The 11,282-nt window shown below is 40.0% G+C and overlaps 2 protein-coding genes across 3 annotated transcripts; one reads left to right on the top strand and one right to left on the bottom strand.

Moving 5' to 3' along the window:
- Positions 1–209: 209 nt before the first annotated feature.
- On the bottom strand, positions 210–4,023 carry LOC122047089 (receptor-like serine/threonine-protein kinase SD1-8). Its single transcript, XM_042608132.1, has 7 exons — positions 2,678–4,023; positions 2,441–2,560; positions 2,189–2,325; positions 1,633–1,843; positions 1,005–1,242; positions 773–923; positions 210–699 (listed from the first exon to the last, which is right to left on the bottom strand). Exons 1-7 carry the CDS (start codon positions 3,984–3,986, stop codon positions 385–387), a joined length of 2,481 nt encoding a protein of 826 aa, XP_042464066.1. The 5' UTR covers positions 3,987–4,023; the 3' UTR covers positions 210–384.
- A 2,180-nt stretch (positions 4,024–6,203) lies between these two features.
- Positions 6,204–9,252, top strand: LOC122047088 (G-type lectin S-receptor-like serine/threonine-protein kinase At4g27290). Of its 2 annotated transcripts, none has more exons than XM_042608131.1 (6): positions 6,204–6,474; positions 6,545–7,659; positions 7,735–8,208; positions 8,295–8,532; positions 8,714–8,763; positions 8,832–9,252. In XM_042608131.1, coding segments are annotated over exons 1-5 (2,046 nt in total). In that variant the 5' UTR covers positions 6,204–6,256; the 3' UTR covers positions 8,715–8,763; positions 8,832–9,252. The 2 variants fall into 2 exon arrangements, with proteins under 2 accessions (XP_042464065.1, XP_042464064.1); XM_042608130.1 differs by having other exon boundaries at positions 8,619–8,763.
- The last annotated feature ends 2,030 nt before the right edge of the window (positions 9,253–11,282 follow it).

Raw genomic sequence — 11,282 nt, 5'->3', positions numbered from 1 at the left:
AAGAGACTCAACGTCTAACCAAACCCAATGATTTGATTGGATAACCTCTCAGCCGAGACAATCGACTGCGCTAGCTCTAAGAATTGATCCCTCCTTAACTTTGACTATCATATCACTCTTAAACTTTGACCCAACTCAGGAGTCCACCCAACTCAGGAGTCCACCTCTCTTAAACTTTGACCCAACTCAGGAGTCCACCTTATTCACCGTATCATAACCCATCTAAATTTGCAATTTCAAGACATGCAACGTTCATGTACTCATGTTTACAAAAAAAAAATATATCTTGCTCTTATGTTTACAGAAGTATCTTACTCTTATGTTTAAACATATTTTGTATTTCCTACTTACCACGGTAGTAGGACACCTTCTGATAAGCATTACTTATCGACCTTCCAACTCTGTAAATGATTCTCTCTCTGTGGCTAGAGAATGCGGATCCCTCATTGCTGAGTTTCCATATGAATCTGCTGAAGAAAAAAAACCTGGTTGTTTAGGTTCTGGTATAAGAGAAATGTCGTCCTCCATACTGCCCAACATTGTTAGAACCGAAGAAATTGTTGGCCTATCTATGGGAGATTCTTGAACGCACAAAAGTCCAATTTTGGCACACCTCAAAACCTCATCCTCTGAAAATGAACGACCAACATTTTTATCCACTAAATCAAGGCATTTACCTTGTTTCCACATCATCCAAATCTAGAAGAAAACGAGAGCATAATCATGATATGAGCATGGTTGAAATATATGAAATGGAGATGTTTACACTTACATGTCCTAAGAGGTTCAGTTGCAGCTTTGTGTGAGACAGACTTCTGTTCTTTTGGCCTGTTACCATCTCAAGTACTAATACCCCAAAACTATATACATCGGATTTTACTGAAAATATTCCATCCATGACATATTCTGGAGCCATATATCCACTGCAATAACGGTAGAGAAATGAATGTTAGGGCCTAGTATATATAATGTAGTTGGAGATAATTGCAATTGCTATTACTCACTATGTTCCGACGACTCTCTTAGTATTTGCTTCTGATTCTTCGCCTCCAAATATCCTAGCCATTCCAAAATCTGATATTTTGGGATTCATTTCTTTGTCTAGAAGAACATTACTTGCTTTGAGATCCCGATGGATGATTCTGAGTCTGGAATCATGATGCAGATAAAGAAGACCGCGAGCAATTCCTAGTATGATTTTGTATCGTTTTGTCCAGTCCAACAAAGCACCTTGATGTTCATCTGAATAAAAATAATACTGTAAGTTTACTTATTGATCAGATTACATGATTCAATATATATTTTGTGTATACGGTATGCGGTGACTAACTAAAATTTTTTCTTAGATCAACTTGAATTTCTCTAGGAATGCACAAGAGTTGGGGTTTAACTCAAACTGGAGCAAATTAAAATTTTCTAGTTGACTTTTGACCTAAGTTCAGCAACCAAACATAGTCAAAATATAAAACTATATTTAGGTTTATAAACTAAACAAATAACCAATAATCAAACTATTTTCCTTTTATGAAATTTTGAGTTATTAATTGATGCCAACTATTAAACAAATAAAATCAATTTTCATAGTGTGAACAAAAATATATATAATCTATGTGAACCAAAAAATTAACTAACCAAATAGGATAGCATCCAAGCTTCCATTAGCCATGTATTCATATATCAACATCCTTTCCCCCCCTTGAATACAGCATCCAAGTAACCTTACAAGATTACGATGTTGTAGCTTTGCAATCAATGTAACCTCATTCTTGAACTCAGCTGCACCTTGAGTCGATGCATTTGATAATCTTTTTACAGCTATTTCTCGATCGTCTTCCAACTTCCCCTACACGCAATTTAGTGTCATTTTTTTGGTAAAAGTGTCGAATATTGTTTACATAGACCAAAATACTATTATCACCAACAGTATGATTCGATTAGGAGAAATTGATCCCAAGACCTCTTGTTAGTTTACATGAAATATATTCCTTCCATGTCTAGAAATTCCCTATTAGAGCCCAAGAAAAACTCAAGTTTACCCTAGATTTTCTTTCAATCTAGAATTTTTATGTTGAAAAATGCAGAAGGTGGACTTGGGGGAAAATTTTCAACAACTGAATAGGAAATTCCTTTACAAGATCATATATGCAAAAAGAATGAAATATGCTTACGAGTTCATTCTATTCCCTACCTTGTATACAGGCCCAAAACCTCCTTCACCGAGCTTATTGTCTATTGAGAAGTTGTCAGTTGCATCTCTAATTGTGCTCAAGTCAAATAATGGCAATTCCAAGTTCTTCTCTTCTGCATTTTCACTAATATGAACACCTACATATTAAGAGAACAACACATGCAGGAAGTTAGGTAACATCTTCCAGGCTGGCGTGACTATAAAAAAAAAAAAAGATAACCAAGTAAAATAGCTGACAAAGAATGAATTTACTTCTTTTTTTCCTCCAAATGAAGTAAGCAACACAAGCTAGGAAAATAATTGCCAGAGGAAGGATCACAAGCATCACCACCATGTATTTCCGGAGAGAATGGTTAGGCGAAGGCTCAGATGCTGAAGGATAACAGAAATTGAGTCAGTGCAAGAGTTGAATTTGATTGCTCATCAAACAGAAAAGCACATCGTGTAGTTCTTTTGCTTGGTCAACAATTTACTTAGTAAGGTACTCACCTAAGTCGGCTGCCGCTAGCTTGACATAAAGATCTTGCCCTAATCCACCTTGATAAACTGTGATATCAGTGAGATCAGTTGCCCATATTATGCATCCACTGCCACTGCCACTGCTGCTAATGTTAGAGGCTGCATACGCTCTGCAAGAGCAATTCTTCAAGCACAATTCCTTGCACTGCTCCAAACTCAAGCTTGCATTCACTGTCGCTCTAGCCGTGTCTGGCAACTTTGTGCCACTTTGGAGCCAGAATCCGTCAGTCCCATTTTGGCAGTCCAATGTAGTCGTCCTCACGCAACCGTCTGACCCATCCAATAGTTCCCAGTTCCTAGGGTTCTTAGGGTGAAACCCCTGCAAGCATGCACAAACCGGGGAGGAGCTTGGACGGCAGTAGCCATTGGGGCCGCAGGAAGACACACTATCGCACAGATCCTTGGGCACATACCAGATGACGTTCCAAGCTCGTTGAGTCTCTAGCCACACGACGAGCTGTAGGTGGCCAGAGTTGTGCACGACCCACCTCAAGATGGCAGTAGATTTGTTGGAGGGCAAGTAGGTGACCTGATTGGGTTCCACGTCGAAGTCTACGAGCCCGTCGGATCTGTCCCTCACCTCCGGGACGCCGCTGAGCCAGCGGCCGTTCCATGACCCTGCGCGCCAGTGCGGTCGCGTCCCGGACCAGAGGAACAATTGGGGATCGCCCTGCACATCTAATCCGAACGAGTATCGTCCCGGCGCAGGATCGATGTCGCTCGCCCAGGAAGCCATCTTGATGTCAATGATTCGCCCAGTCCTCAGCTTCCTCTGCCCCAGCATCATGCCCGGAATGAACGTGTCCGTCAGGAAGTCGAAGCTCTGCCACGCGAAGCCGTCAGGCTCATCTTCCTCACGGACGACGAAGTTGCCATCGTCGAGCAGCTGCGCGACGGGATTTACAAGGGCCGGCGAAAACGAGGCCGTAGACCAGATGACGGCCGAAGCCGACCCATCGACGAGGACTAGAGTCCCGTTCCTCGTCATAGAGAGGTTCCCGAAGCGGGACGTCACCGGCAGCCCGCGATTGGCGATCCACACGACGGTCTGGACCGGGATGTCGGCGTACCACACGCCGACGTAGCGGTTGACAGATCCGTTGGGACTGAAGAACCCCAACCGGAATCTACCGCGGTCGGAGACGAGCGACGACGCTCCGTCATCGAGGAGAGGCAGATCCGGGGTCAAGCGGTCCGCTCCACTGCAGATAGCGACCAGAGTCGCCGCTAGGAGGAGAAGAGGTAAGAAGACGACCGCAGCGAAGCTTCTCGCCCTCATCGCCCTGCTAATTTCTCGGCCAAATTGTCGGTAGCAGCCGGAGATGTTTATAATAATAAATTAATGACGATATGGGCCAGTCGTTTCGCCGTGTCCGCAGGGAAATTGAAATTCATGGGCAGTTGACGTTGACGTTGACGTTGACGTTGACGTGACGTGGCTGACGCCTTTTTTGTCAGTGAGGTTGGACTAATACTGGAATTTGCGGACACAGCTAGTGGCTCCTCCAAAGTTAGTATTTTGTTGTATTTAAATTTTATTATATGATTTGGTTGTATATTTGAAAAAAAAACTAAATAACTTTATTAATTAACCCATTATTTACTCACATCGCATTTTATTTTACATGTGGATCAGCATGTCGACATGTTCCACTCAGACTTAAATATGAATAGCAAGATAATGTAGAGCCGACCACCAACCAATTCATGGCTAATTATTTTCCAAGGGCATGGCTGTAACCACGGAAACAGAATTTACCGCATCAGGGTAGAATTCCGCCAAAGTTATTTGATCCTATTCTTTCGTGGGAACTTCTATACTTTTTTTTAAAAAAATTTCTCTCCATGTGGTACACTAAGAAGGATTGCACTTTTGATCGAATGACTAATATTTTCCCTCCGCACTTTAACGCCCTCCAATCAGATTTTTAACTGCCTTTATACCTAATCGTATAAAAAATCAGGTGGCGCGCATAAAAATTCACTAAGAGACTTTCGGAGGTACACTAATTTTAATTTAGAATGATTTAAAAGAAGGAGAGATATAACGGAATGTATTGCATAATTTTAATATTATGAAAATTAAATATATGATTTAGTTTTTTTTATTTTTCTTTCCTTCGTATTTATCTTTGTAGAATCAACCGGTGCTGATGAGGGATCAACATGACATATCTATTTGACTCCAATATAATTTAATTGAATTCTCTAATTAATTTGACGTCAGTTATAAATTAATATTTATCTTCCTTCGTATAATTATTTTCTAGACCAGATTATTATTGCGATTTACCCTAAATCAATTGATAAAAGAAGTCTTTATGGAGGTGCATTAATTATGATCGTTCAAAAAGCTGAGCAGAAGCAGAGAGATGGGGGCGGCGCCGTAAGGTTGATGGTACACCATTAATGAGCTAGTTCAAGCTGTACGACTTTATTTAATGAAGAAAACGATGCTCAACTTCCTTCGTATATATATTTATTTTCTAAAAAAGTAATAATATCAAAACCCGTTTTAGGAAAAACAAAATTATATTGCATGAATTTGTTTTGGGAAAAATAGTCTCTGATTGAAATCTGACTCTGTCAACCTTCTACTCTTTTTATTCTTCGTCCATTCAAACTGAATTAATCTCGTATTTTGCTGGTTTAAAAAATAGAAAGGCTGCAAATGTTCCAGCTGTCGCTAGTTGATTTTAAGGAGATCTGCCCGCCATTCTTGACTTTTGACTTTCTGGCACACCATAATTGACTTTGATCCTTTATTTTTTATGTCATTATAATAGAGATTTCAAGTTTTAATTTAATAATAAAAAAGATATTTTTGAAAGAGTTTATTCCCACTTTACTTGGCCACCATCTATTTACCCAAAACAAACTATGCTACTCATCGCTAAGAGTTAGATTGAATAAAAATTAAATAGTTATTTGATAGCTGATTTCAGCCAACGACAATGTTAAAATGGAGAGGAAGATCATGATCATTCTTAGTTTGAGGCTTTGATACTCGTTGAATATAAAATAAACAAATAAATAAAAGTTTAGGGGGCGTTTGATTAAATGATGAGAATAATTATGGATATGAGTTTGATAGTAGGGTAGAATGAAAATAGGAATAGAAATAAAATTCATCAAGTTATATGAGTTTGATTGATTCCCATAAATCTAATAATTATTTCTAAAATATGATTCCCAAATCCATAATCTAAACACTATCTTTTATTATCATTTCATTCCCTCATTTCTAAACTCATCAACCAAACATCTCCTTAATCATTCAACCCATTTTTTCATGTCCACCAGTCACATACTTTGACAAATTGGTCAAACTCATGACATATCTTGCACCTTCTTCAAAGTCTCGATCAGTGTAACAGTGTGAAGATGAACAAATTAGGCTTCAAGTCAAAAGGTGGCCCACGGAAGAAGAATAATTAAGAGCTGAGTGCCGTTCCGATCCATTCCCTAAACAACTCAAATACACTTGCTCATTAATAAAAGAGGATGAGAAGTATCAACTAGTCCTCTGATTCTCCTCTTCAGCTAGCCATGGAAGGAAGAATCGCTTCCTCCACTTCATTCTCCTTCGTTTGTCTTCTTTTTCTTTTTGTTTCTACTTTCTTTTCGATCTCTAATGGAATAGACACCCTATCGATAGATCGACCTCTTCTCGACGACGATACAACCACCTTGGTCTCAGCCAACGGCAACTTCCGGTTGGGATTCTTCAGCCCCAATGGATCTAACAGTCGCTACATTGGCATTTGGTACTGTTGCATCTATAGATTTTTACTATAATAAATTTAGTTTTTTACTGGATTTGATTTTCCATATTAGGTACAATAATATCCCCGTTCATACTGTCGTGTGGGTCGCTAACCGCCAACGGCCAATCGCCGACCGATCCGGCAATCTCTCTTTGACCGCCGACGGCGCCCTCGTCATCGCCGATGGGTCCGCCAACTCCACCGTCGTTTGGTCGTCTGGCTCGCCGGCGCCGGCCCTCGAGAATCCGGTCGCGCAGCTCCTTGACGACGGGGATTTCGTCGTCCGAGAGGCCCGAGACATTAATGGCACCGAGGAAGATGAGAGCTTCGCGTGGCGGAGCTTTGACTTTCCGACCGACACGCAGATCCCCGGGATGATGGTGGGGCGGCGGAGGCTCAGGAATGGGGTCGAGCACAACATCAACCTGACGGCGTGGACGAGCGACGGCGACCCTGCTCCGTCGCAGTACACCTACGGCTTGGACGTGGAGGGCGACCCGCAGTTGTTGATCTGGTCCGGGGCGGAGCCCCACTGGCGCGGTGGCCCGTGGAACGGCCGCTGGTTCAGCGGCGTGCCGGAGGTGAGGGACATGTCCGACGGGCTGGTCAACTTCAACGTGCAGCCCGACGAGATCACCTTCTTGTACAACCACCAGAGCACCGCCATCTTGCGGTGGGTGATTCACCACTCCGGCCAGCTCCGGCTCATCGTGTGGCTGGAATCGGAGCAGGATTGGAACATCATCTGGTTCGTCCCCAAGGATCTCTGCGACAGCGTCTCCACCTGCGGACCCAACGGCCTCTGCCGCCCGAGCAGCTCGCCGCTGTGCGCCTGCCTCCAGGGGTTCCGCCCCAGGAACCCCCGAAACTGGGGGCTCCTCGACGGTTCCGACGGCTGCGGGCGGACGACGGCCTTGGACTGCCGGAACAACACCGACGGCTTCTTCATCCAGCGAGGCGCGAAGCTGCCGGACACCTCGAGGTCGACCGTCGTACCAACCCTGACTCTGGATCAATGCAGAGCCCTCTGCTTGAGCACCTGCAACTGCACCGCGTTCGCCGCCTCCAACGTCAGCGTCGCCGCGAGCGGTTGCATAATCTGGACGACCGATCTCACCGACATCACAGCCTACCAAGGCGGATTAGGACAGGATCTTTACGTCAGATTAGCCGCAGCAGATCTCGGTAAGTATCCAAAAATTAATCCCAAACAAATGAAGCTCAATCAACCACTGCTTAATTTATCTCAAATTCGATCAGTATCCGAGTCTTCGCCTGAGAAATCTCGTCGCCGGAATCTCAAGGTGGCGATAGGCGTGGTGCTTCCTCTGGCGATCATTTCGCTGGCCTGCGCTGCCTACTTCGTCTTGAGGAAGAAGAAGAGAGGTACCCAACTTCCTCAAATAGCAGAGAAGGAGGACTTAGAGCTGCCGTTGTTCGACTTGAGCACCATCAGAGACGCCACCAATGGCTTCTCCATGGACAACAAGCTCGGAGAAGGAGGCTTCGGCCCTGTATACAAGGGGAAATTGGGGGCGGATCAAGAAATCGCCATTAAGAGATTATCAACCACATCGACTCAAGGCGCCGACGAATTCAAAAACGAGGTTACTTTGATCGCAAAACTGCAACATCGTAATCTTGTTCGACTTCTTGGATGTTGCATTCAAGGAGCGGAGAGGATGCTCGTCTACGAATACATGCCCAATAGAAGCCTCGATGCTTTCCTATTCGGTTAGTTCAAGCTTTTTCTCTATATTATTTACTTTTGTTTTTTCGAGTTAAGTAGCAATTTGTGATCGATTATTATTTTTATTCAGATGAAGTTCGAAGTAAATTGCTAGATTGGAGAAGACGATACAATATCATACTTGGGATCGCTCGAGGTCTTATGTATCTTCATCACGACTCGAGGCTTAGAATCATTCATAGGGATTTGAAGGCCGGCAATGTTCTTCTTGACAAAGATATGAATCCTAAAATATCAGATTTTGGAATGGCTAGAATATTTAGAGGAGATCAATCAGAAACAAATACTCAAAGAGTTGTCGGAACATAGTAAGAAATCATAACCGTAATCATTATTAATTTTATTTTTTTTCATATTATACTTCTTTAATATAATTATTTTCATCGTTGTGTAGTGGATACATGTCTCCTGAATATCTTATAGATGGAGTATTTTCAATAAAGTCAGACGTATATAGTTTCGGTGTATTAATACTTGAGATTATATCAGGCAAAACTAATCGAAGAGTTTATCAACATCAATCGAACCTTCTAGAATATGTAAGTCTTTTTATTATTGTACATATATATTATTGTCGATATGATGATTCACCGGTGATTACTTGTAGGCATGGAACATGTGGAAAGAAGGTGAATGGTGGAATTTGGTGGACAAAAACATCGACAAATTCTCTTCGGAGGAGACGGAGGTTACGAAATGTATAAAAATTGGACTCTTATGTGTTCAGGAGTGGCCTACAGATAGACCAACAATGCCTTTGGTATTGACAATGTTGGACAACACCGAAGATATCAATCTCTTACCCGAACCAAAGCAACCATGGTTTGCTTCTAAAGTAATTTCCTCCCAAGATTCAGCGACGACTCATCTAGATTCGGGCTCGATGGACAAAGAACTCCACACGGAGTTACAAGGACGATAGACAATTATCTTCCAAAAAAAAAATGTATACGACGAAGAGTCTTGCAAGAAATTTTTTGTACAAACATGTTTTTATCTTAAAAAATAACTATCTTTATCTTTTTTAATTTCTCCTTCTTCTTCAAACTAATAGCACAATAGAAACTTTTCGAGAAAACCAAGTCGGTTGCAACTCACAAATTCAACGTCGCCATATAAATCGAATCCACTTGCCCTAATTCATCTAGAAACCTTGCATTAATTGACTACGTCAATTTAGTCATCGTAATTTAAACTATTTTCTTTCATTTTATTTTCCTTCTTTCTTTTATCCAGAAATTTCAACCTTTGAACTTGACTTCAGCATGGAAACCTCGAAAGATAAACATAATTTTCAAATTGTAAAAAATAATAAAAACAACTATCATGCATTTCCTAAATTCGAATTATTTTAATTAATTCCCCCCTCAAAATAATTAAAATAAGTATCGATATATTAGGGACCCAAAGACCAACTGGAGACCGAAACGTGTCCTCAGGCATCCTTAGAAAAGTGGCAGCTATAGAAGCTGTCCACGTATATAAGCCTCAAAGACCAAAATAACCTCAATTCAAGAGCTCTTCCTCTAATTAAATAATTAACCAGGTATTATTTATAATTAGTACATCCTAATGTTAATTTAATGGCTCCCTTCCAACAGCGGCGTAGCCACGTGGGACGGGTGCGATCGCAACGTGAGATTAAAAAATACAATTAATATCAAATCCTCATGCCAATCCATCATCTTGTCATTCGAAAATTAAAATTCATCATATATTTAGGAAACTTTTTATCTAAGTTATTTATTGATATCATCTTACTATCTTACTATTTTATTAAAAATCTCCCCTCTTTACTAACTAATTTTGATAAAGCTTAAAATGCATTTATGTTGATGTCCTTTTTTCTATTTACACTAAAAATAATTCCAAAGTTTATTAGTAATTCTACAAGCGAAACAATCAGTGATTTAAAGTTCGAGACTCAGCTACAGCGTATTATTATGAATATTTCTCATCATTAATTTTCTCTGATTGTTTTATATAAAAAAATATAATTCTCTTTAGTCTCATATCTTATAATTGATAACACTATCATCAAAGAAGATTCTATAAATATTTTAGGGCGACGATGTTAAAAATTATACTTTTCTTAGTTTTTTTTACTAAGACAAGTATAATATTAAATTGAAATAATTTTTTGCATAGGGAAACCCGTTATAGTCGTCACTATTGCATGGGTCTGACGAATCTTACTCAAATAATTAATTCTTGGTTTATAAGGGTGACACTAGAAAATCTAAACAATTCGGATTTTCAAAAACCCAAATAATTTATATATTATTATATTACACACAACGTGTGTGCACGATCACACTAGCTTTTAAAAAAAATCAGAATATTAAGTATTTTAATTTTAAAATAAAATATATAATAATAAATGTATAAGAGAACTAAATTAAAATCGGATCGAATTAAAATTAAAGTCAACAGGTAAGTAGGGAGATAAGGATTGCCTTGGTTCAAACTGATTTGAAGATGATTTAAATCAATTATGACTGATTCAAATTTATGGTTTAAACAAATTCGATTAATTTAAAATGAATTAGGCCATTTTTGAAGAATTTTTTTTTTCTTCCCTTTCTCCCTATGCATGTAATAACACCTTAGCTATGTCTTCGCTCATTTCTTTTATTTTTCCCTTCCTTTTCTTTACTATTTCTTTCTTCTCTTTCTTTTCTATAGTAAATTTGTAGTTTTTTTCTCTCCTCTTCTCCAACAAGCAAGTACAAAAGTGATATTTTCTTCTCTTTTCTCTTCTCCAACAAACAAGAAACACAATATCAACCACTGTCTTCTTCCAGCAATAAGAGCTAACTCTCACATCTTTTTCCACTTCTCATATTTTCTAGGATTTTATTTGCATCACAAAAATAGTCCTATTTTGCATTACTTTGCTCTCTTTGTCTCATTGTCAATCTCATCGAAATTAGTCAAGGTCGTTGACAAAGAAGGGAGCACTCTCTTTTGCTTCTTCCTCCCTATCTTCTCTTCTCTATTTTTCTCAAAAGTAATGATTTTCATTTTATTTTTTCCAGAGAGCAACCCTTGACAAGAA

Source organism: Zingiber officinale, chromosome 2B, assembly GCF_018446385.1.
Source record: "Zingiber officinale cultivar Zhangliang chromosome 2B, Zo_v1.1, whole genome shotgun sequence".
Lineage (NCBI taxonomy): Eukaryota > Viridiplantae > Streptophyta > Magnoliopsida > Zingiberales > Zingiberaceae > Zingiber > Zingiber officinale.
This window is presented reverse-complemented; position numbering and strand designations above follow the sequence as displayed.